This window comes from Saccopteryx leptura, chromosome 3, assembly GCF_036850995.1.
Source record: "Saccopteryx leptura isolate mSacLep1 chromosome 3, mSacLep1_pri_phased_curated, whole genome shotgun sequence".
In the NCBI taxonomy this organism is placed as follows: domain Eukaryota; kingdom Metazoa; phylum Chordata; class Mammalia; order Chiroptera; family Emballonuridae; genus Saccopteryx; species Saccopteryx leptura.
Genome location: NC_089505.1, coordinates 80,995,559 through 81,022,057, shown reverse-complemented (window position 1 = coordinate 81,022,057; position 26,499 = coordinate 80,995,559). Strand labels below are relative to the sequence as shown.

Below are 26,499 nucleotides of genomic sequence, written 5' to 3'. Positions count from 1 at the left end.
TTCCCTAATAGATAATGAAGATGAGCATCTTTTTATATATCTGTTGGCCAATTTAATGGACGTTCACAATGCCACTGTTATCATGTGCTTCATTGGGGCCACATGTGGACACACATATCCATTATGCACACACATACAAGTGACCTTTTTTATGGACCATTAAAGATGACACTCAGTTACAAAAGAAACACTATACTAGAGAAATTGTCTGCATTTCTCTGAAGGTTTTATAGGACATTCAATTCTCAAAATCTGAGTGGTGTTTGCTAATGAGATAATTTTTACCCTAAGAATGTTGCCTTTGAACACAAATGAGGTTCTACTTTTATCTCAACTCGGACATTTACCAAAGTCTATTTTAAAGTCATTGTCCCAGAAAGTGTTCAGATCTTTTGCAAATAGACTATCAAAAAACCCAGCTCCTATCAAAGCACAATTCCTGTGTATTTTTTTCCTCACTGTGTCGACTTTGAATGTCTTGGTGTCCTGGTGGACTGATTCTCTGATTTATCTCGGTTTCCTAGATCTCATATTCCTTGGTCCTCACGATCGTGCTGGAGAGGCACAAGATGGCGAAATCGGGTTCTTCCGACTTTGACCTGCTGTGGTATCTAGACAAGCTCAACAAAAGGGAGTTTCAGAGTCTGAAGAACCTCCTTGGACAAGAGTGTCTGGCGATGGGACTCCCGCCCATCCCGAGGTCTGACCTAAAGACAGCCAGACCGGACCTGGCACGCCTGCTGACCACATCTTATGAGGCCCAGCATGCTTGGAACCTGCTGTCCGGCATCCTCCACCAGATCCAGCGTAAAGACCTCTGTGACAAGATCCACGCCAGACGACACCGTGAGTGGTGGGCAGGGGAGAAATGGGTGCAGGTTTTAGGAAGACCAGTTGTGTTGATAAGTGGCGTCCGCCCCACCCCATCCACCCAAGAACCCCATCTTCAGGTCTGGAGGATGTTAGAGGCTCAGTGATGGCTTCTAAGGACGTGGGTCTTGTCCGGTCTTGTGGCTTCCTGATTTCTACCCATTTTTTTTCCCCATCATGCAAAGTGACGCTTATGAAAGGAGCTTGTTTCCATACTAAAGTCTGTCTGTAGCTTGTTGCCACACCTGTCTCTGCCATGCTGAATAGCTCCTTCATTGTTAGGGACTGACTTGCCCTGACACTCCCCACAGCTCCATCCCCAAGAATTCAGGTGTTCTGGATTCTTTGATGTGATGTTATGTCTAAGGCCGTTGTAATACACAAACGACAACTTGACTGGACACACCGCTCATGTTTTTTCCTTTTTATTGAGTCTATCAGGGTAGCACTAGTTAATAAAATTATACAGGTTTCAAGTGCACCACTCTACATCTCTGTACACTGCATTGTGTGTTCACCCCGCCCCCAAGTCAAGTAAGTCTCCATCTACCCCCATTCCTCCCCCCTTTCCCCTCTTCACCCTCCCACGACCCTCTCCCTTTGCAATCACCATACTATTGTCCATGTCCGCAAGATTTTTCTTTTTTCTCTTTTTTACTCAATCTCTTCACCTACCCCAGCCCCCCAAACCTCCCCGACACAAGCAGCTGTCAGCCTGCTCTCTATGGATGACTGTCTCTGTTTTACTTGTTAGTTCATTTTGTTCAATGAGTGAGATCATGTGGTACCTGTCTTTCTCTGACTGGCTTATTTCACTTAGCGTAATGCTCTCCGGGTCCATCCATGCTGTGTGGCAAAGGGTAGGATTTCCCTCTTGTTTATGGCTGAGTAGTAGTCCATTGTGTCAATGTACCATAACTTTTTTTTTTCCATCCATTCATCTACTGATGGGCACTTGGGCTGTTTTCAGATCTTGACTGTTGTAAATAATACTATAAATGAAGATAGGGGTGCATATCTTCTTTTAAATCAAGTGTTTCAGGCCTGACCCCAGGTGGTGGTACAGTGGATAGAGCATTGGACTGGGACTCAGAGGACCCAGGTTTGAAACCCCGGATCGCCGGCTTGAGCATGGGCTCCCCAGCTTGAGTGCAGGATCACTGCCTTGAGCATGGGATCATAGACATGACCCCATGGTCACTGGCTTGAGCCCAAGGTTGCTGCCTTGAGTCCAACGTCAATGCCTTGAGTCCAAGGTTGCTGACTTGAGCAAGGGGTTACTCAGTCTGCTGTAGCCGCCCCCCCCCCCCCGTCAAGGCACATATGAGAAAGCAATCAGTGAACAACTAAGGTGCCGCATCTATGAACTGATGCTTCTCATCTCTTTCCCTTCCTGTCTGTCCCTGTCTGTCTGTCTCTCTTTCTCCCCTCTCTCTCTCTCTCACTAAAAAAATAAATAAAGGTAATAAAATTTAGAGATATGTTTTTCTCTGCTCCCTGAGGCCACTGTAGGACAACTGTCCTCAAAATCATAGATGCCTTACACTGAACAGAGAGGGTTTTAGGCTTAGAGATATAACAAACAAAATCGGCAGGTGTGCCTTGGGGATGCCTAAGACATCTGCAGCTGCTCTCAAGGATCCCGGCAGCCATGATCCTAAGTCTCTCTCACGCTCTAACAAAGAGTTTGACAATCCCAGCCTGGATTTGCTCTCTTCCTGAAGCCCTTTCACGAGCATCCTCTGTGGTCAGAAAAGCCTACTTTCATTCAGAACCTTTATTTTTTCCTCCAAAATCAGCTCCTTAACTGAGCAATTTATTCTTTAGTTCACGTGTCTGTTCTCCCTCTTTATTAGAAGCAGGATAAACCAGGAGAGAGACAGACAGACAGGGACAGACAGACAGGAAGGGAGAGAGATGAGAAGCATCAATTCTTCGTTGCGGCTCCTTAGTTGTTCATTGACCATCTTATTTTTCTTTCTTTATTTAAATTATTTTTATTTTCCAATTACAGTTGACATACAAGAGTACATATTCATTTCATGTGTACAACAGAGTGGTTAGACATTTACAGAATTTACAATGCAATCCCATTCCCCCCCCCCCCCAAATAAGTCCAGTTTCTACCTGACACCATATACAGTTATTACAATGTTATGGACTATATTCCTTGTGACTGGTTTTTATAGCCGAAGATTTGTACTTCTTAATTTCTTCTCTTTATCACCCAGAACCTGCCCCCCTTCACCCTCCCAAACACACACACACAACCCCCTTCCACTTTGGCGACCATCAGAATGTTCTTGTATCTACGCCTTTCTGTTTTGTTTATTTTGGTTTTCAAATTTCACACATCAGCGAGGTCACATGGGATTTGTCTTTCTCTGACTGGCCTCTTTCACTTAGCATAACACCCTCGAGGTGTTGTCGGGAACAGTAGATGCCATTCTTTTTCGTGGCTGAGTAAGTACTCTGTTGTATGTCTGTACCGCTTTTTCTCTATCCATCCCTGACAGTAAAAATCTTACCATTGTGCCCTGGTGATAGACACTGGTACGTAGAGACACCAGACGGAAAAATAAGTTTTTTGGTTTGTTGTGGGGGGTTTTTCGGTATCTTGAACTCTTATCCGTGTTCTGCATTTCTCTGCCCTGTACCCACTCACTTAGGCAACAAGGAAATGCACAGGGTCCTCATAACGGAAAAATTTCTACCCCGGTGGGAAAGAGGGCTTTGTAGAAACATTCATAACACATTCTGTAAAGACGTGCTCCTTGAAGTCCTGGACAAGCTGGATTTTGCATTTAAGCCTGTGAGCACCGGGTCCCCGAAGGTCCTGAACGTGTTCCTGGTGGGACAGAGAGCATCTGGGAAAACAGAGGTCGTCAGCATGGCGGTGTTGGAGTGGCTGAGAGGTAAGATCTGGAAGAACATCTTCTCTTACATCGTTCCGGTCACGGCTCAGGAGATCAACCGGATGGCCGATAGCAGCCTGGTGGAGCTGGTCACCAAGGACTGGCCCGGCGGCCAGGCTCCCGTGGCAGACATCCTGTCTGAGCCCCAGAAGGTCCTCTTCATCCTCGAGGACTTGGACAATGTGGAGGCCAACCTCAACGTAAACGAGTCCGCTTTGTGCGCTGACAGCAGACAGCAGGTGCCCGTGGCCGTGCTGCTGGTCAGCTTGCTGAGGAGGAAGATGGCTCCCGGCTGCGTGGTCCTTATCTCCTCCAGGTTGGAGCCCGGGGCCGCCACGTGGGCCGTCCTGAAGAAGACGGATGTGCTCGTGACCCTGCCGTTCTCCAAGGAAATGAGGCACAAATATTTCACCTTGTTCTTTAGGGACAGCCAGAGGGCCAGGGTGGCCTGGGAGCTTGTCCAAGAGAATGACATCCTCACAGATCTGTGCCAAGTGCCCATCCTGTGCTGGGTCATGTGCGTCGCCCTCGGTTGGCAGATGGACAGAGGGGACGACTTGAGAGGCCCGTGCCAAACGCTCACGGGGGTCTACGCCCACTTTCTCGCCGGGGCGCTGACCTCCAAGGCCGCCAGCCAGTGTCCCCGCATCCTCCTGGAATGTCTCTGCTCACTGGCTTCTAAAGGGCTGCTCCATGACACGCTGCACTTCACGGAGGAGGACCTCAGGAGCGTCGGCTTCGCTCCGGCCGACGTCTCCATGTTGCAGAACCTGAAGGTTCTGTCGCCCAGCAGCGACCAGAAAGACTGTTACACGTTCTCCCACTTGAAGATTCAGGAGTTCTGCATGGCGATGGCATACATGATGACCTCGACCGGGCTCCCGCTCCCCTCAGCCAGGGACCGGCGGAAAGAGAAGAGGGAGAGATACCACGATGTCGGTCCCATCGTGGCTTCCATTTTTGGTCTTCTCAACAAGAAGACGAGGAACGTCCTTGAGAGAGCCTTTGGTTGTCACTTCCAGATGGGAGAGATCAGGGAATACTTGCTCCAGAAGATGAAAGGTCTGGGTAGCGATCCAAAAGCCATGGGACACCACACACCTTTGTTTCATTGTCTCTTTGAGAATCAGGAGGATGAGTTTGTGGAACAGATCATGGACTCCTTTCTAGAAGCTGCCATTTACATTCAAAGCAACAAGGACCTGATGGCCTCGGCGTACTGTCTGGGGCGCTGCCGCCCTCTACGGAGACTGAAGCTGAGTGTCCAAAGCATCTTTGAAAACAAGAAGCCCCCCACGACGCTGACTTCTTGGTGAGTCTTAAACGTTGCTGTGATTGCCTGTGTTCCTAAGACCTGCCTGTCGTTCTAGGGCTCGTTGACCATGATGAGACCAAAATTAAAAGATGATACAGGCCAACCTCATTTTTCACTGGACCAGTGATTTTAAAATCTCTTGGTTTCCGTTTCATTCAGGATTTCTGGGTTAAACATCAGGATAATGGACATTGGGGACCTGGTAATTCTTTGCTGCCCTGTGAACTGTTAGCTGTTTCATAGTATCTTTGACCTCTCCCCATCAGAAACCAGTAGAACTTGCTCCCCCTGCCTGCCCCAGTTGTGACAATTTTTTTTTTATAATCTTCAGGCTGACCCTGGCCAGTTGGCTCAGTGGTAGAGCATTGGCCCGGTGTGTGGATGTCCCGGGTTCGATTCTCAGTCAGAGCACATAGGAGAAACGACCATCTGTTTCTCCACCCTTCCCCCTCCCCGTTCTCTCTCTGTCTTTCTCTTCTTCTCCTGCAGCCATGGCTCGATTGGTTCAAGCAAGTTGGCCTCAGGTGCTGAAGATGGCATCATGGCCTCTGCCTCAGACACTAAGAAGAGCTCGGTTGCTGAGCAATGGAGCAGCAGCCCCAGATGGGCAGAGCATCACCCCCTAGTGAGCTTGCAGGGTGGATCCTGGTGGGGGCACATGTGAGAGTCTGTCTCTCTGCCACCCCTCCTCTCACACACACACAAAAATAATAATAAATAAATTTAAGATAATAATAAATTTTAAAATAATTAATTAAATAAATAAAATAAATTTTTAGGCATTCCCAAATGTCCAAAATCACCTCTCATTGATAACCACTGGTTGAACCTCAGTTCTTCAGACCTGCTGTGTGAATGAACTGAAGGAATTCTTTTTCTTAAGATTTTATTTATTGATTTTAATTTTTTTTTTAATTTTTTTTTTTTTTTTTTTTTTAATTTTCTGAAGCTGGAAATGGGGAGAGACAGTCAGACAGACTCCCGCATGCGCCCGACCGGGATCCACCCGGCACGCCCACCAGGGGCAACGCTCCGCCCACCAGGGGGCGATGCTCTGCCCCTCCGGGGGGTCACTCTGCCGCAACCAGAGCCACTCTAGCGCCTGGGGCAGAGGCCAAGGAGCCATCCCCAGCGCCCGGGCCATCCTCGCTCCAATGGAGCCTTGGCTGCGGGAGGGGAAGAGAGAGACAGAGAGGAAGGGGGGGGTGGAGAAGCAAATGGGCGCTTCCCCCATGTGCCCTGGCCGGGAATCGAACCCGGGTCCCCCGCACGCCAGGCCGACGCTCTACCGCTGAGCCAACCGGCCAGGGCCTATTTATTGATTTTAAAGAGAGAAAGTGAGGAAGGAGCAGGAAGCATCCACTCTTTTTTTTTTTTTTTTTTAATATGGAACGCTTCACGAATTTGCGTGTCATCCTTGCGCAGGGGCCATGCTAATCTTCTCTGTATCGTTCCAATTTTAGTATATGTGCTGCCGAAGCGAGCACGGAAGCATCCACTCTTAATAGTTACTTCTCATGTGTGCCTTAACCAGGCAAACCCAGGGTTTTGAACTGGTGACCTCAACATTCCAAGTAGACACTCTGTCCACTGTGCTACTACAGGTCAGGCCTGAAATAATTCCTAGGAATTGCTTACCGGTGCTCCTAACAGCACTTATCATCACTATTGGTTTTCTTAAAAGTTAACATCTCCACATTCAAAGGAACTGCATGAAAGTCATTGTATCTTTCCTGTCTACAGACTCATAGATTTCTTTTGTGGGTCTGAATGTTGTTTTGTACATATGGTCATACTTGATCTCTTCCCGCCGGGCATAGTAAATCTCAGTTGGTTAACAGTGACTCCCAAAAGACGTTTTGATAAATACATTGTCTTCCCAATTGCCAGATAATTGCATTCTTCCTCCACACAGTAAAATGAAGAGCCTTGTCTACTGGAGAGATATCTGCAGTTTACTCCACACCAAGGAGAACCTCCGTGAACTAGAAATTTGCCACAGTGACCTGGACGGTACCTCAGAAAGGGTTCTGTGTAAAGCCCTGAGACATCCCAACTGTCAACTTCAGACACTCAAGTAGGTGTTATCCCAATCCCTACCATAGAGGTCCTTCTGGGAATGACAGGGCTGTCTTTTTCCTTCCCTGGGGCAGGACACCACTAACCATGGTCATCCCCTGGGGTAAAAGTCACTCTGAGAATAAGAACTAAGACAGATGGGCGTACCAAGAGCAGGGGTGTAAGAGAGAGACTGGGGACCACTGAAAGTTCCTGGTAATGTTTTCAGAAAAAAACAATTGATGCAGATACTTATTTAGATGAAAAGAAGTTATTTCACTGCATTATGTTTAGCCACACACAGCAGAACTGCTCTCTTCCATCCCTGTCTAAGAGAGACTTAAATATAGAAGGTCTTCCACTCGCCTGAGAGGTCTGGACATAAGAAGTCCATGGGCCTGACCTGTAATGGCACAGTGGCTAAAGCGATGACCTGGAATGCTGAGGTCACTGGTTTGAAACCCTGGGCTTGCCTGGTCAAGGCACATTTGGGAGTTGATGCTTCCTGCTTCCCCCCCCCCCCCCGCCTCCCCTCTTCTTCCACCCCCACCTCTCTCTCAAAAAAAAAAAAAGTTTGAGGAGTGAGACAATTATCAGGCATTTTGGAGGTACTTTTTCTACACCACCTTCAGCCATCTTTGATCCACACGACTTTGGGCCACAATGACTGTTGAGCCACAACCATTATGGCCGCCTTCCAGGCAGAAAACAGAAGGAAAGAGGAGGCCAGGGCAGGGAACATCTCCAAGCTGGAGAAACTTCTTTGGTGGAGCCTCTCCTGAGCTCTTTTCCTGTGTCACTCTACCTGTATCTCATTGACTCTTTTGTCTTTTTGCCACATATTGGAGTTTCACCTAATTGCAAAGTCGAAAGCAAGTGGCTTCCAAGATAACTTCAAATAGCTTTGCAGATAATTCGCTTCCATCCCTGGAGATCCCACAGCCACCAGAGGTTCAGTGTGAGTCCCTCACTCTTCTCTCCACATGGCCCTTTAATAGAGGGAATGATGAAAGATGTTGATGGGATGTTTTTCTTCAACTTTCAAGAAATCATGAAGAACTTTGAGAATTGTCCTTCCACTTCTCCCTCTTCCACAGTCCCCTGGGAATCCCTAATTTTCATGCTGAATTTAACCACGTCTTATCCTCCATCCAGAACTCAACTGACCTGCCTCTTCATCTCTCACCTGGAAATTTGAAAACTCTCACTGTCTGGTCTCACTGTGTGATGACAGTGAGGTTAGTAAGGTGAAGAGTATGAGGAAGTAAAGCTAGGGAAAAGATGACGTAGAGTCTGGTAGCTGTGGTAAGGCCATCTGTCGTTAAGTCAACAACAGATGGCTGGGTAGCTCAGTTGGTTAGAGCGTCGTCCCAATATGCCAAGGTTGCTGTAGGTTCAACCCCTGGTCAGAGCACATACAAGAATCAACCAATGAAAGCATGGATAAGTGGAACAACAAGTCAATGGTTCTCTCTCTCTCTCTCTCTCTCTCTCAAATCAATAAATAAAATTTCTTTAAAAAAAAAAGAGAGAGCAGTATGTGATGAAATGGTCCACACTCTGAGTCGGTTCTAGAATCAAGTAAGGCGGGAAGTAACAATTGCAGAGAAGAGACACACACTTGGTCTATGTAGGACCTTGACTGGAAAATCTTCCACTGTTTTATCTTCGGCAGGTTGACCTACCTCTCAGTTGGCACCGCATTCAAAGACGTGCTGAAGGCGATTGTGCATAACCAGAATCTGACGTTCCTGAGCCTGAGTTGTATGCCCATTTCTTTAAAGATGTTTTCCCTTCTGCACGAGGTCTTGGGCAGTCCTATGTGCAGCATACAGCATCTGAGGTAGGTAATTGCCCAGCTGAGCGTCCGTTGTGTGTGAGGGGCAGAGCTGGGTGTTGGTGTACAGAGGGGCTCCTTAGATAATATGATCTGTTACTGCTCCTTGAGGCCGTGTTCCTTGAGGATTTTTAGGGGCCCTGGCTGCACGGGGTTAGAGCCTCATCCTGACATGCCAAGGTTGCAGGTTCTATCAACAGTCAGGGTACACACAAGATGCATAAATGAGTGGAACAACAAATCAATGTTTTTCTCTCTGCCTTCCTCCTGCTCTAAAAGTCAATACAATAAAATAAAAGATTTTTTTTTAGCACATGGCTTATTTCTCTCCCACTGACGTTATTCCTATCACTTTGAATGATTTCAATTTCTATAACATGGCTTCTCATCTTATTGGCCTATTTTTTCTCTAGTGACCTAGACCCTCTGCCCGTTCTCAAGCATAGAGCACCCTGGTGAAACTTCAGGGCCTGGCTGATATAAATATTATGCAAGCCACAAAGATCATTTTCAGTCTTTGAGTAGCCCCTTTACAAAAGCAGAAGAGGCAAAAGTCATTTCAATAAAAATTTCTCGAAGCCAATAGATCAAATTATTTAAATACATAATTGATATAAAAGACTATTCATGATTATTTTACCTTCTTCTTGGGGAAGGTATTAAGTCTTTACAATCCAGCATGTGTTTTATATTCACACAAAATCTCCACTCATGCTAAATTCTCATCATAAACACTTTCTTTTGATTTCACAAAATTTACAATTGAAAAACTTGATCCATGTACATCACTAGGATGTTTCTTTTTCAATTTTAAGGATTTTATTTACTTATTTTAGAGAGGAGAGAAAGAGAGAGAGAGAGAGAGAGAGAGGGGAGAGAGGAGAGAGAAAGGGGGAGGAGCAAGAAGCATCAACTCCCATATGTGCCTTGACCAGGCAAACCTGGGGTTTCAAACTGATGACCTCAGCGTTCCAGGTCGATGCTTTATCCACTGTGCCACCATGAGTCAGGCCATTAGGGTATTTCAAAGTCATCCTAAATATGTGCTATGTCCACTCTATGAGTTGTTGTCCACTTCCATGGTATTATAGCCTCCAGATGAATGCTGACAGGCACTTTTTCTTCTGGTTTCAGATTTGTACCTCACAAAATTCTCAGCATCTCTACTTTGATATCTTATGGGCATTTCAATTATAGATTTTTCTAGTGGTTTGATTCAGACAAATTAGTTGGGTCTACACACAGACTGGATCCACCTACTTTTTGCTCCCTCTGGTGCTCTGCCTGGTAGACCAAGCCACGATCGTCTCTCCTATAAACTAGTCCAGTACTCCCCTACCTGTTGTCCACCTCCTTACCTTTGCCTGTCACATGGCAAAGGTCAGAAGTGCCACAATTAGTTTCCCATGTGAGTCCGATCCTGCCACATTCTTTTCTTTGATGGCCAACCTTCAATGCCTTCCACTCTCACTCACCCACAAAACCCATCCTCTCACCATGCGTGGCCCTTTTACCTGTCTTCCATCTTCTGTTCACTTAGTCTTTGAATCATCAAGCCTACCCCTGCCTCAGGGCCTTTGCCCTTATTCCTTCCACCAGAGATTTTCCCCCCTATAGATTCAGAGCTTGCCATCTTATCTCTCATATTTCTACGCAGAGCCCACGTTGGTAATTGAATTGGTACTTCTCTCCCTGAACACTTTGTATAGAAAGTAGAACATCTGCTTCCCTCTCTCTCCCATGTTTTGTAGAATCTACTCCCCGATCTATTTTTTTTTAATAGAACCGATTGCCTACAAGACACATTCTACAATTGGTTATTCCTTTCTTTCTGTCCACTAGAAATCCACCATATTTCTCCAGGTTGCATCCCAGGAACCCAACATAATGCCTACACAATGATAGACAATGTTAGTTCATTGAGTGTGTGATGGCCGGCCAAGTCCTCGTTAAGGAAGTGAGCTCTGTGTGACAAGCTCAAGGAAGGAGGGCGCTAACCACGCCCATGTCTGGGAAAGATGACAGCTGGAGGGAAGGACCTAGCTCAGAAACGTGCTCCGAGGATCTGAGGAAGAGCACGGAGATGGGAAGACAGTGTCGTGTGGGCAATGAGTAAAGAGTTAGACCAAGTCAGGAAGGTGGTTGAGAGCCAGATCAGACAGCACATCGCAAGCTGTGTCAGAAAAAAAAAAAAAAAAAGGAACAAAGGTCTTTGTAAATGTGATAGTAAGCTGAGTGTGTTGATCAGGTGGGTTGCTTGTTACGTGAGTTCGAGTTCTAAAACATAGCGGTGGGTTCCCTGTGAAGACGGGTACGGAGGAGAGAAAGAATGGCCACCTCCGCCTCCAAACTTAACCCAAATTTGAACTGTGAGAACAGGTTGAGAAGCAAAAGGGTCTGTTTATTGCCCGAGTTAAGTAGGGGTCCTCTCCCCTGCTTGGTTGGGGCTGGTTTTCCCTAAAAGAGAAATTGCTTAGAAAACGGGATCACCTCATGCTAACCATCTGCATTCCTCTTACAGCTTGATGAAGTGTGATTTGAAAGCGAACGCATATGAGCAAATCGCCTCCCTGCTCATTTGCGGCAAGAAACTGAAGAAACTGACCTTATCCAAAAACCCACTGAGTCACGGCGGGATGAAAATTCTATGCGATGCATTGCTCCATCCGGACTGCACCCTCGAGTCACTGGCGTAAGTCAGCTCAAATAAGCCCACCACACAGAAGTGTGGACCTGAATATGAATGTCCAAGCATGTGGTCAAACAGCAGGGAGGGGGGCAGTGTAATGGCTGAAAGCATGGCGTTTGGAGTCAGGCAGATCTGAGTTGTCATTCTCAATGGGCAACTAATTTGTACCACAGTATCAGCAAAAACCTGTGTAGTTGTGGGGTTTTTTTCTGCTTTTTTCCAAGTGAGATACGGGGAGATAGAGAGACAGACTCCCACATGACCCCTGACTGGGATCCACCAGGCAACCCCCATCTGGGGCTGATGCTGTGCCCATCTGGGGCCATGATCACAACTGAGCTATTTTTAGTACTTGAGGTAGAAGTTCCACGGAACTGTCCTCAGTGCCTGGGGGCCGATGCACTCAAACCAATCAAGCCATGGCTGCTTGGGGGGAAGAGAGAGAAAGAGAGAAAGGGGAGAGGAAGAGTGGAAAAGCAAATGGTCACTTCTCCTGTGTGCCCTGATCGGGAATCAAACCTGGGACATCTACATGCCAGGCTGACACTCTACCAGTGAGCCAACCAGCCAGAAAAATCTCTGTAACTTTTCTCAACTTAGATTTCACTAGAATCATTTTTTTACCTGGGAACGTCATGTTTCTCCAGTACTATTTCTTGAAAGGTCATTTCTTCTTCATGGGAATGATTCAAATCATTCCCGTTCAGGGTCGAATGATTGAAGGGTCAGGAGAATGGAATCCTCACACTCTCAATCATATGGCTTTGGAGAGAAAGTTAAATATGGTGTCACGTAGGTTCCAAACACATCTGAGCCGTAGCAACTGACTTGGAAAGAGCAAGTATGTGTCGGTAGTTTCATAATAAGTAACTATGTTCAGAGTCGTGTAGGACTGATGTCATTGGGAACACAAGAAAGAATGCCAACAAAAGGGAGGGGTTTGGGGACACATTGCCTTGAAACAAGGACTTCTGTTTTCTAGTTTCAACTTCTTTCAAGATGGTGGACAATGGGCCGTGTTTCCATTTCTTATTTGACCAATTGCATGAGAGGATCTTTTTTTCCATTTTCGAAAAGTTGTTAAGAAACAAGAGTATCTGCCTGCCTGGTGGTGGCACAGTGGATAGAGTGTCGGACTAGGACACGGAGGACCCAGGTTCGAGATCCCGAGGTCACCAGCTTGAGCACACACTCAGGTGACTTGAGCAAGGCTCACCAGCTTGAACCCAAGGTTGCTGGCTTGAGCAAAGGGTCACTTGCTCTGCTGTAGCCCCTCCCCCATCAAGGCACGAGAAAGCAATCAATGAACAACTAAGGTGCCACAATAAGAATTGATGCTTCTCATCTCTCTCCCTTCCTGTCTATCTGTCCCTCTCTCTGTCTCTCTCTGTCTCTGTCACACACAAAAAAAGAAAAGAAACAAGAGTATCTCATGTGGTGGAGGCATGGCAAAAGATGGAGGAAAATATGGCAAAGTCAGGCATAAAATCATAAAAATATAAAAGAGTGGAGATTGGAAAGGAAAGGCCAGGAAACAAAACAGGCTAAGTCATTCCCTATGTGTAAGGATACAATCTCCTAAATCTATATGCAAAGCCAAACTGAAAATGATTGAAGCATTGTTTTTGGGGGTTTTTTCGTGCAAACTCGATTTTAACACATGACAACCCTACACTGAAACAACTCTTTATAGTCATTATTATTCAAGTGTTTTCCTATAGAAATATTCATGTGGGTTGATTGTAATACTAACTGCTTCAGTAGCATTAATTACATGGTTGATTGTAATACTAACCCCTTCAGTAGCATTAATTACATGGTTGATTGTAATACTAACCCCTTCAGTAGCATTACATGGTCTTCTATTATACCATTGTCTTTCAAATCTACGATATAGCTGGCCCCAGAGGAACCAAGTAAGTACTTGCCAATATTAATTAATTTTATATTATGTAAAAAAAAGTCAAAACAAGGATAGAGATGATGGGGTCACTACTGACCCTCCCAATGGGTATAATGAAAAAGATGGACATCTTTTTTATATGTTTCCGGTTTGATTTTTCCTTTGTTTGTGTTTTGACAGACTTGAAATGCAGTTCACGTACCTTAAAACCCACCTATTCAACCTGAGCAGGCAAGGGCACAATGGATAGAGTTTCAGCCGGGGACACTGAGGACCCAGGTTTGAAACCCCAACATTGCCAGCTTGAGTGTGGGGCCATGGGCTTGAGTATGGGGCCATGGGCTTGACTGTGGGGTCATAGATATGACCCCATGGTCGCTGGCTTGAGCCCAAAGGTCACTGGCTTGAGCAAGGGGTCACTGGCTCAGCTGAAGCCCACCCGTTCAAGGCACATATGAGAAAGCAATCAATGAACAACTAAGGAGCCATAACGAATAATTGATGCTTCTCATCTCTTTCCCTTCCTGTCTGTCTGTCCCTCTCTCTCTCGTAAAAAAAAAAAAATCTATCCATTTAAAGTATACATTCAGTGGTTTTCCAGTATAGTCATGCTGCCATCACTGCTGTGTAATTTTAGAACATTGCAGGTGGTTGAACGGTGCTGTGGACTCAGTCCCTTTCTTCCTCCCCGGTTCCACACAGGTTACTCTTCTGTGGCCTCACGAAAACCTCCTGCAGCTACCTCGCGAGAACTCTCCTGTCCACCGACAGGCTGAAGCATCTGGATCTGAGCGTGAACTACCTGCAGAACCATGGAGTGTCAGTGTTGACTCTGCCCCTGACGATCCCGAGCTGTGCATTACAGGAGCTGGAGTAAGTCTTGCCATGGCTGTCTTCCTGCCTGGAGGGCAGTGTGGCCACCATGTATGGGTTTGGGGGGGACGAGGGAGACATCAGCAGAAATGAGCAGAGACTTCAACGATTATGTCTGGCTTGGTAAGCAGTGTGTGAGGGGGCTGTGAACATGTGCTCTCAGTAACAACGGGCAATATCAGAGCAGGGTAAGGTTTTTTGGCAAAACATTTCCACCAAGAAGGAGTAGAATCTACAGAATTCTCAGATTCTCCTTGTCACATAGAACAGTGTTCCTGTGCCGGGCCCTGAAATAGAACCAGCTATCTATGGACAAATAATCTTCGACCAAGGAGCCAAAAACACACAATGGAGAAAAGAAAGCCTCTTCAATAAATGGTGCTGAGACATAGCGTTGGAAAGGACCCAGAAGGGATCCCCATAGCTCTAGGGGGAAGGGACCCGGAGACTCAGCCCTGGCCTGTTTTACATACTTGTGGGAAGAGAACATCTTTTAGGGTAGACTATAGAGGGGATATCTTCGTTGAGAAGTAGCCTTATTGGAAAAGGAGCGTGTTGGGAATACAGCTAGAGGAGGTGGCCATGTCTGAGCCACTGGAATGGGTCGATGTTACTATGCTTCTGTGTGGAGCTAACTCTGTGTGGTGGGAGAACCTTTGATTAAAATTCCTGGATCTCCCTGGCTGGGTAATTCAGTTGGTTAGAGTGATGTCCTGAAATGCCATGGTTGCAAGTTCAATCCCAGGTCAGGGTCCATATAAAAATCAACCAACGGTCCTGGTGGGTGGCACAGTGCATAAAGCATCATCCTGGAGTGCCGAGGACACCAGTTAGATCCCAGAGTCATCAGTTTGAGCCTGGGGGCACTGGCTAGACCCCAAAGGCTGCTGGTTCAAGCCATGGTTAGGGCACATATGAAAAGCAATCAATGACACAACTAAGTAGAACAATGAATTGATACTTCTCTCTCTCTCTCTCTCTCTCTGTCTCTCTCTCTCTCTTTGTCCTTTCCCCTGTCTCTCTCTAAACTCAATAAATAAAATTTAGAAAAAAACAAATACACAGCCAGTGTAACAGTGTTACCATGGAAACAGGTTGCTTTGTTCAAGGTACAATAATAGCAGGAAAAACAGACATACAGACCAATGGAACAGAATTGAGAGCCCAGAAATAAAGTCACATATATACATACGAACAAATCATCTTCGTCAAAGGAGCTGAAAACACACAGGGAGGTTTGGGGGGTGGGGGTGGAGAAAAGAAAGCCTCTTCAATAAATGGTGCTGGAAAAATTGGAAAGCCACATACAAAACAATGAAACTTGACTACAGTTTGTCCCCTACACAAAAATTAATGCAAAATAGATCAAAGACCTAAATATAAGATCTGAAACAATAATGTACATGGAAGAAAACATAGGTACTAAGCTCACGCACCTTGGCTGCGGAGGACAATTTATGAATTTGACCCCAAAGGCAAGGGAAATGAAGGCAAAGATATATGAATGAGTTGTTATATTTGCAAACAACAACTCTGATAAGGGGTTCAGATCCAAAATATGTAAGGAACTCAACAAAGCTCAGCAACAAACAAGCAAATAGTCCAATTAAAAAATGTGGAAAGGACCTGAACAGACACTTCTCCCATGAAGACATACAAACAACAAATAGGTTTATACTCACCTTTGCTAGCTGTTAGAAAAATGCAAATGAGATACCACCCCACACCTGTTAGAGTGACTTTTATCAACAAGACAGGTAATAACAAGTGTTGGAGCCTGACCAGGAGGTGGCGCAGTGGGTAGAGCATCAGACTGGGACACAGAGGACTCAAGTTCAAAACCCTAAGGTTGCCAGCTTGAGCGCAGGCTCATCTGGTTTGAGCAAGGCTCACCAGCTTGAGCCCAAGGTCATTGGCTTGAGCAAGAGGTCACTCTCAAGTAGCCCCCTCCCCCATCAAGGCACATATGAGAAAGCAATTGATGAACAACCAAGGTGCCGCAATGAAGAATTGATGCTTCTCATCTCTCTCCCTTTCTGCCTGTCTGTCCCTATCTGTCCCTCTCTCTGTCTCTCTCTGTCTGTCACACACACACACAAAAAGGAGAGGCTGTGAAGATAAAGGAACCCTCATTCATTGCTGGTGGGAATATAAACTGGTACAGCCATTATGGAAGACAGTATGGTGGTTCCTCAAAAAATTAAGAAATAGAACTATGATATGACCCAGCAACCCCTCTCCTGGGCATCTACCCCCTAAAATTTTAAAACATTGGTACATAAAGATACATGCACCCCCATGTTCATCACAACATTCATTATTCAAAGTGGCCAAGACATGGAAACAACCAAAGTGACCCTCGATAGAGGATTGAATAAAGATGTGGTACATAGATACAACAACATGGATGGACCTTGAGAACATTATACTGAATGAAATAAGTAAATCAGAAAAAGCTAAGAACTGTATGATTTCACACATAAGTGAGATATAAAACTGAGACTCGTGGACATAGATAAGAGTGCAGTGGTTACCAGGGGGAGGATGTTGTGGGGGAAAAGGTTGTAGGGGAAGGGAGCAAAGAGGGGCAAATATATGGTGACGGAAAATGATTTGATTTTGGGTGATGGGCACACAACGCAATCAACAGTTCCAATGCTCTAGAGATGTTCACCTGAAACCTATGGACTCTTGTTGATCAATGTCACCCTGTTTAAGTTAATTTCTAAATAAAAATGTCAAGTACACAGCACTGAAGGAAACAACAAAGAAGGTCAAAACATGATGAGGCAGGTGGTAGAATCACATCAGAGGATGATATAAAGAGGTGGACGAAGGTGGCAGGTCATATAAGAGCATCTGAACCATTGTAAGGGTTTTACTGACTTGGAGTGAGAGGAAGAACCATGGGTATAATTCTGTTTGCTATAAAAACAGTTCATTCAGTTCTTCTCAACGATGTTGTGTTTGGTTTGGTTTTCTGGTTTTTGTTTTTGCAAGAGACAGGGAGACAGAGAGAGAGGAAGGCAGAGAGATAAGAAGCATCAATTTTTCATTGCGGCAGCTTAGTTGTTCATTGATTGCTTTCTTATATGTGCCTTGACCCGGGTACTCCAGCCAAGCCAGTGACCCCTTGCTCAAGCCAGTAACCTTGGGCTCAAGCTGGTGAGCCCATACTCAAGCCTGTGACCTCGGCGTTTCCAACCTGGGAACTCAGTGTCCCAGGTTGATGCTCCATCTACTGCACCACCACTGGTCAGGCTCAATGATGCTGATTTTTGAAATGAGTGTGGGAAGGTAGAAAAATGAGCATAAAAAAATTTGCCTAAAATAACTCTTTGGAGCTCAAGTTTAGTGTCACTGAAAACACAGATTAGAAATGTTATCTGATCACTTCATAAATTATATGATCGCCTAACTACTATGCAGCACACCTGAAATGAATACAAAATAGTGAATTGTGGACTGTAATTTTGAAGAAATTTTCATAGAATTGTACACCCAAAACCTCTATAACTTTATTAACCAATGTTACCCCAATAAATTTAATAAAAAATTTTAAATATAAACAAAATTTAAAAATTTCTAGCCTGACCTGTGGTGGCGCAGTGGATAAAGTGTCGACCTGGAAATGCTGAGGTCGCCGGTTCGAAACCCTGGGCTTGCCTGGTCAAGGCACATATGGGAGTTGATGCTTCCAGCTCCTCCCCCCTTCTCCCTCTCTGTCTCTCTCTCTCTCCTCTCTAAAAGAAAAAAAAAAAAAAAAGAAAGAAAGATGGTTTTTAAAAAAAAATTTCTAAACATTATCTGAATTTTCAGACAAAAATACTTACGCTGTTCTGGACTCAGTTTCCCTGTTTGTAAAATCAGGATGATAACAGCTGTATGAGTTAATATACACTAAGAGCTTTGAACATTGCCTGACTATTCTTTTGTTTGTTTGTTTGTTTGTTTGTTTGTTTGTTTGTTTTAAATGAGAGGAGGGAAGATAGTGAGACAGACTACCCGATGTGGCTTAACCAAGGTCTACCTGGCAACCCCCATCTAGGGCCACTGTTCAGATCAACTGAGCTATTTTTAGCACCTGAGGCCAATGCTCTCAGACCAACCAAACTATCCTCAGCACCTCAGCAACCGGGGTCATCACTCAAGCCAATTGAGATGCTGGTTGTGGGAGAGGAAGAGGTAGAGAAGGAGGAAAGGGAGGCGGGGAGAAGCAGATGGTCGCTTCTTTTGTGTGCCCTGACTGGGAATCAAACCCAGGACATCCATACACCCGATGCTCTATCCACCACGCAAACTGGCCAGGGCCATTGCTTGACTATTCTATCAGCATCCACGTTTCTTGTGTCCCCACGGAGTCCCCCCGTTCATGGACATCACCAGAGAAGTTCGAAACCATTCACGCCTTTAGGATATGAGACCGTTGAGCCAGGCAGTCATGATTCTAGCTGAGACTTCTCTTTCGCAGGCTGTCTGGCTGCTTTTTTACCAGCGGTGTCTGCCAAAACATTGCCTATGTCTTGGAAAGCAACCCCAACCTGAGGAGCCTGGAGCTCGGTAGCAATGGCATCGGGGATGCGGGAATGGAGCCGCTGTGTAAGGCTCTCAGGCACCGGAACTGCAAGCTGGAGAACATTGGGTAGGCCCCGGGGTGCGGTGTGTGGGGTGGTAAGAGTGGTGGAAGCAGGGAGCTCTCCCTGTTTAGGGTTTAGAAACACTGAAAGGATAACTCTACTACTGCTCACAAACATCCGGGGATATTTCAAAATGAAGATGAAGAGATTAAAAAAAAAAAAAAGAAGCATTTGATTTTTTTTATTATTATTAAACAAGAACATCAGGAAAGCCAATGACCAGTGAAAGAAAGTTGTGCAATTATGCAAAATCAGCTTGGATTTCATGGGTGAAAAGGCACCTGACAGAAGGCCGAGAGTCCTGGAGTCTCTGCGTGTTCGCTGATCCCCTCATTTCTGTGAGCAGGGAAACGGGAAGTGAACCCTCTCGGACAGGACGGGCTGGTGTTCGGAAGGCTGCTCTGTCGGCACATTCTTGTGCCTAGAACATGGTATGGGGAGGGTTGTTTATCACCCATGTCTCCCAAAGAAGGGCGGGGGTGAGGGGAGGCCAAGTCGCACCTCTCCGTCCCATCACAGGCTGGAAGAGTGCAGGTTAACCAGCCTCTGCTGCGCGTCCCTTGCCTTGGTTCTCGTCAGCAGCAAAACCCTGAAAAAACTCAACCTGCTTGGAAATAAGTTGGGTGCAGAGGGAATTGTGCAACTGCTCGAGGGCCTGGGACACCCAGATTGTGTGCTTCAGACAGTTGGGTAAGTTGGACTCTCTCCTTCTTGGCAACGGTTACAATTCTGTGTTGAGAGAGTCCAGGGCATAAGGGATGACAACAGATCCTGTGGCCAGCTTCAGGTACACCCCCCAAAGATGAAAAGAACAGCCTTCTTTGTTGGGGTATTAAAGATATATGTAGAATCCTTAGAGCAAGGACCCAGTCAATGCTGAGTGAAAAGTAATGGTTGAGACTGACCAGGCAGTGGCACAGTGGATAGAGCATTGGCCTGGGATGCAGAGGACACAGGTTCAGAACCCTGAGGTCTCCGGCTTGAGCATGAGCTCATCTGACTTGAGCAAGGGGTCGCTGGCTTGAGCATGGGATCATAGACATGACCCCATGGTCGCTGGCTTGAGCCCAAAGGTCACTGGCTTGAAGCCCAAGGTCATTGGCTTGAGCAAGGGGTCACTTGCTCTGCTGTAGCCCCTCCCTCCAACCTGGTCAAGGCACCATATGAGAAAGCAATCAATGAACAGCTAAGGAGCCGCAACGCAGAATTGATGCTTCTTATCTCTCTCCCCTCCTGCTTGTCTGTCTGTCTGTCTGTCTCTCTCTCTCTCTCTCTAAAAAAAAACAACAGTAACAGTTGGTATGAATTGTCATTCTTAACACACAAAATATCATCCTGTTGTACTTACAGTCTCCAGAACTTACTCATACTATAACTAGAACTTTGTACACCTTGTCCCATTCCCCCACCCTCCTGCCTGCCCACCAACATTCTCCCTGGTTCCATGAATTCAGGGTTTTTTTAGATTTCACAGATAAATGAGATCATACAGTATTGGTCTTCCTAGGATTGACTTATCTCACTTAGCAGAATGCCCTCAAGATCTGCCCTGTCTATTGCAAATGACAGGATTTCCTTCTCTTTTACGGCTGAATAAAATTCCATTGTGTGCCACATTTTCTTTATCCATTTATTTGTTAATAGACACTTAGGTTGTTTCCATGTCTTGGCTACTGTAAATAGTGCTACAATGTACATGAAGGTGCAGATATCTCTTTAAGATATTACTTTCATTTCCTTCAAGTATATACCCAGAAGTAGATTTGCTTGGTGATAAGGCAGTTTTATCTTTAATTTCTTTGATGAATGTTTATACTCCTTTCCACAGTGGCTGCACCAATCTGTATTCCCACCAATAGTGCACAAGGGTTCCTTTTTTCTCTGCATCCTCACCAACGCTTGTTGTTTGTTGATTTATTGATGACAACCATTCTGACAGGTGTGGGGTGACATCTTGCTGTGGTTTTGATTTGCAGTTCTCTAATGATCAGTGATGTTGAGTATCTTTTCATGCACTCGTTGGATATTTACATATCTTCTTTGGAAAAATGTCTATTCAGATTCTTTGCTCATGTTCTTAACTGGGTTGGTTTTTTCTGTGACAGAGACAGAGAGATGGACAAACAGACAGGAAAGGAGAGAGATGAGAAGCATCAATTTTTTGTTGTGGCTCGTTATTCTCCTTAGTTGTTCATTGATTGCTTTCTCATATGTGCCTTGACTGGGGTGGGGGGAGGCTACAGCAGAGCAAGTGACCCCTTGCTCAAGCTAGCAAGCTTGGGCTCAAGCCAGCAACCTTGGGCTTCAAGCCAGTGACCTTGGGCTCCAGCCAGCGACCATGGGGTCATGTCTATGATCCCACGCTCAAGCCAGCTACCCCCATGCTCAAGCAGGCAGCCTTAGGGTTTCGAACCTGGGTCCTCCACATCCCAGTCCAACAATCTACCCACTGCGCCACCACCTGGTCAGGCTTAATGGGATTATTTTCTGCTACTGAGTTATGTGTTCTTTATACATTTTGGATATTAATCCTTGTAGATATGTAGTTTACAAATATTTTCTCTCATTCCATAGGTTACCTTTTTCTTTTTCTTTTTCTTTTTTTTTTTTTTTTGTATTTTTCTGAAGTTGGAAATGGGGAGGCAGTCCAACAGACTTCTGCATGCGCCCCACCGGGATCCACCCAGCATGCCCACCAGGGGGCGATACTCTGCCCATCTGGGGCATTGCTCTGTTGTGACCAGAGCCATTCTAGCACCTGAGGCAGAGGCCATGGAGCCATCCTCAGTGCCTGGGCCAACTTTGCTCCAATGGAGCCTTGGCTGCGGGAAAGGAAGAGAGAGACAGAGAGGAAGGAGAGAGGGAGGGGTGGAGAAGCAGATGGGCGCTTCTGTGTGCCTTGGCCAGGAATCGAACCCGGGACTTCTGCATGCCAGGCCGACGCTCTTACACTAAGCCAACCAGCCAGGGCACCTTTTTCTTTTTATTGATGCTTTCTTTTGCTATGCAGAAGATTTTAATATTAATTTTTTTTATTTTTTTTTGTGACAGAGACAGCAAGAGTCAGATAGAGAGACAGACAGACAGGAAGAGAGAGAGATGAGAAACATCAGTTCTTCATTGAGGTTCCTTAGTTGTCCATTGATTGATTTCTCATATGTGCCTTGACCAGGGGGCTACAGCAGACTGAGTGACCCCTTGCTCGAGCCAGCAACCTTGGGCACAAGCTGGTGAGCCTTGCTCAAACCTGATGAGCCCGCGCTCAAGCTGGTGACCTCAGGGTCTCGATCCCGGGTCCTCCGTGTCCCAGTCTGAGACTCTATCCACTGCACCACCACCTGATCAGATAAGAAATTTTGAGTTTAATGAATTCTCTCTTATTCTTTTGTTCTGCTTTTGTTGCTTGAATTTTCAGTGTTGTATTCACAAAAATCATTGGTTACTTTTAACTTAAAGTGTTCTTCCAATGGAATTCTTGCCTTGTGGTCCAAAGCTTACTGGAAATCACTCTATCTAGTGCATTCTTAAGAGTTTTTAGGCCCTGGCTGGGTGGTTCAGTGGGTAAACTGTCAACCCACTGTACCGAGGTTGCGGGTTTGACTCCTGGGTCAGAGCATGGATGAGAAGCAACCAATGAGTTTGCAAATAAATGGAACAACTAAATGCAACAGCAAGCTGATGCTTCTCTCTCTCCCCCCTCTTAGTCTCCTTCCCTTCTTTCTCTCTCTCTCAAATTGATGGAAAGAAATTTTTAAAAGAATAAGAGTTTTTGGTGTAGGACAGATTTTTATTTTTCTCAGAGTCCATATGAAAGACTTCTGAGAAAGAGGTGGAAGAGGCTAGAAGGAGTGTAGTTGATGATGGAGAGAGACTTGCCTCGGGGTGGTGAACACACCATGCAACATACAGAGGATGTATGGTAGAATTGTGCACTCTATAATTTTATTTGTTTAACCTATATGAGCCTATATGATTTTACTAACCAATGGCACCCCAATAAATTCAACTAAAAATGTGATGAATTAAGAAAAAGACTTTCAAGAATGCCCAAAGAACAATGTGTGGAGAATGAGTACTGGTGGCCACCAAGCTGAACTAGAATGGGTAGAATTCAAAGAATCCTCCCTCTGTGGTTTCTCAGGCTTCAAATAAATGACATGGATGCAGAAATCGTGAAGTTGTTGATGACCGTGAAACAGAAAAACCCCAAACTGGACTTCACTGATCAATCCTGGGCTAAAAAGGAAGGCAGAGAGCTCAGCAGCAAGCTTGGCGACCTAACCCTCTCTCGGTCGGTCCTGCTGGGGCCCGACCTGACTTGGCATTTACTCTCCTTCCACAAGTCGAGAAGTGCAGATGCCTGCAGCCCTCAAACCACAGTTTCTGAGTAGCCTCCTCCATCCCCTCCCACCCAGGACACGTTCAGCATAGGTTACGATGAGCGTGACTGGGATGCAGGAAACTTGGAGTCACAGTTTCTCATTGGTATTTGTCCCATAGTTTGATCAAGTCAACCGCTTTCTCTAGAAAACTCCTACACTGTCCACAGAGTAATAAAAGCACTGTGTGAAGTAATAAAAGGCCAAAATGCATTGGGAAAAAATGTTTCTGTTTATCACTGGTCTACCTAGAGTGACAAATTTAACTAGCGATCTGTGATGCTTTCATTCATTTTTTTATTTTTTTTTTGTTTTTGTTTTTCTTTTAGCAAGAGAGAGAGGAGGACAGACAGGGACAGACAAACAGGAAGAAAGAGGGATGAGAAGCATCAACACATAGTTGTGGCACCTTAGTTGTTCATCGATTGCTTTCTCATATGTTCCTTGACGGGGGAACTATAGCAGAGCGAGTGATCCAAGCCAGAGAGCTTGGATTCAAGTTGGTGAGCCTTGCTCAAACCAGATGAGCCCACGCTCAAGATTGCGACCTCAGGGTTTCAAACCTGGGTCCTCAGTATCCCAGGCTGATGCTCTATCCACTGCACCACTACCTGGTCAAGCATGACACTTTCCCTCTTTTTTTTGTGGCAGAGACAGAGAGAGAGACAGATAGGAACAGACAGACAGGAAGGGAGAGAGATGAGAAGCATCAATTCTTTGTTGCAGCACCTTAGTTGTTCATTGATTGCTTTCTCATATGCGCCTTGATGGGGAAGGGGCCACAGCAGACCGAGTGACCCCTTGCTCAAGCCAGTGACCTTGGGTTCAAGCCAGCAACCTTGGGCTCAAGCCAGCAACCATGGGGTTATGTCTATGATCCCACGCTCAAGCTAACGACCCCACACTCAAGCTGGTGAGCCCTCACTCAAGCTGGCGACCTCAGGGTTTTGAACCTGGATCCTCAGCATCCCATTCTGACTCTCTATCCACTGCGCCACCGCCTGGTCAGGCTTGCATTTATTTTTGTGTGTGGTGTAAGATGGTGTCACATTTCACCTTTGGCATCTGACTGTCCATATCTAGGTGAGTTTAAGATTTTTACAACATTTTTGTCTTGCTGACAGCTTCCACTCCATGTCACACAATGGTTTTGCTCATTATTTTATTTGAAACATCTTTTTCGTTGTTTTGTTACATCTCAATTGTGAGTCACAGTTGGGAAGTTTTTTCCATGGAGAAGCTCAAGAGGGTTTCATTGATATTACTGTTTGCCCCATGTATAAGGCTCACCTTAATCTGGGGACCCAAAATTTGAGGGGAAAAAAACCATATGCCATCAAGTTATCGAACTCAAGTTTTATTTATCATAAAATTCCTACAACTTCTCATCTGCACAAAAAAATGGGAAATGCAAGTTAAAAAAATCCACAGCCACTCTATCAAATGCACCCAGTTTTTAGACCCCCCCCCCAAATTTTTTGAAAAAATGTATGTCTTATAGATGGAGAAATATGGTATCTTCTCATCTATGTCCCCTGGCGTGGTTTTAATATTTAGACAATAGAATAACTCTTAGCTATTGTGTATTGAGAAATAGGTCCAAATTCTTTTTTTTTTTTTTCGAATGGCTATTTTTAAAATGTTATGTTGACTTGAATTAATTGCATGTCTTGGACCTGATTGTTGTGGAAACAGATATTGTGTCTCCCTGGGGACCCCTGGGGACACAGGAAGAGTAGCAGGTCTTCCTGTCGGCGATCAGCGCCCTCTTGTGTCATGGGTTGTAAATACACTGCCAGAAAAAAGGGATGTTAAGTCTCCCGGCTGAAACTTGACCGGATATTTGAAAGGATTTCATAACTATTTGATTCAAAATGTGGCGATATTGATTGGGAGTTGCCGATTTTCAGAGCCTGGTGGGGAATTCTTGTCTTTTGGGCCCTCTCCCTAGGCTAAAATCAAACCATGTACACAGAGGGGCAGGAAGCAAAGGAGGGATTCTGTAGTCAGACAGGTAGGTGTACCTGTCAGGTCCCCATGTTACAGCCTATATTGAGAGCAGTTGCTTTCCTAATACAATTTTTTTGGAAAGCCAGAATTGCAGCTGCAGAAGCAGTCAAATTCCTCCCCCCCCCCCATCTTTATGCAGCTTTCATGGATGGGGTGGAGGTGGGAATGAAACTTTAACTTCTGTCTCAGTAAGTGTCCAATGAACTATAAATGCTTTCTCTCCCATTCGCTGAATAAAAAGCTTAGGGGATCTTGGAAATGACCTTCAAAAAAGTTAGCCATGGCTGTGTATTCATTTGATCCCCAAAAGGAGTCCCATAGAAGGAGGATGCCTTTCATAGACTATCTCTTGGATGTATAAGAAAGATACTTTTCGTAGCCCTATCCAGTTGGCTCAGTGGTAGGAGCATCAGCTAGGTGTGTGGATGTTGCAGATTCAATTCCCAGACAGGGCACACAAGAGAAGCGCCCATCTGCTTCTCCACCCTTCCCCCTCTTTTCTCTCTCTCTCTCTCTCTCTCTCTCTCTCTCTCTCTCTCCCGCCCCCTTCCTGCAGCCAAGTTGGTCCCGGTGCTGAGGACGGCTCCATGGCCTCTGCCTCAGGCGCTAGAATGGTTCCAGTTGCAAGAGAGCAACAGCTCCAGATGAGCAGATCATCGCCCCCTGGTGGACATGCAGGTGGATCCCAGTCAGGTGCATGCTGGAGTCTGTCTGCCTCCCTGCTTCTCACTTCAGAAAACACACACACACACACACACACACACACACACATACACAAAGATACTTTTTATAAATAGAAGAAAGGGTTTTTCAATAACAAAAGTGGTCATTTTAGAACAGGTCTCCCGTCTTTCTAGATAGTGAACACCACAAAGAAACATAATTTTTTAAAAGATTTCATTTATAGATTTTATAGAGAGAAGGGTGTGGAGGGGATGAGAAGTATAGTTGCTTCACTTGAGTTGTTCATTGCTTGTTGTATGTGCCTTGACCAGGCAAGTCAGGGTCCCAAA

At 45.5% G+C, this 26,499-nt stretch overlaps 1 protein-coding gene and 1 non-coding gene across 2 annotated transcripts; one reads left to right on the top strand and one right to left on the bottom strand.

Moving 5' to 3' along the window:
- Positions 1-569: 569 nt before the first annotated feature.
- Positions 570-23,488, top strand: NLRP11 (NLR family pyrin domain containing 11). The gene is made up of 9 exons (XM_066372607.1): positions 570-846; positions 3,540-5,097; positions 7,016-7,177; positions 8,834-9,001; positions 11,517-11,687; positions 14,290-14,460; positions 18,932-19,102; positions 19,617-19,787; positions 23,239-23,488. The coding sequence occupies exons 1-9, from the start codon at positions 570-572 to the stop codon at positions 23,486-23,488; spliced, it is 3,099 nt and encodes a 1,032-aa protein (XP_066228704.1).
- On the bottom strand, positions 6,481-6,587 carry LOC136401883 (U6 spliceosomal RNA). Its single transcript, XR_010750808.1, has one exon. It is a non-coding gene; the product is annotated as a U6 spliceosomal RNA (small nuclear RNA).
- Positions 23,489-26,499: the final 3,011 nt, after the last annotated feature.

Bases quoted from the DNA above. Each gene is read 5' to 3' on its own strand.
- NLRP11 (XM_066372607.1), top strand. From the start codon at position 570: ATGGCGAAATCGGGTTCTTCCGACTTTGACCTGCTGTGGTATCTAGAC. The intron at 7,178-8,833 runs GTAGGTGTTATC...TATCTTCGGCAG, and splicing joins TGTCAACTTCAGACACTCAA to GTTGACCTACCTCTCAGTTG. The intron at 19,103-19,616 runs GTAGGCCCCGGG...GTCCCATCACAG, and splicing joins TGCAAGCTGGAGAACATTGG to GCTGGAAGAGTGCAGGTTAA.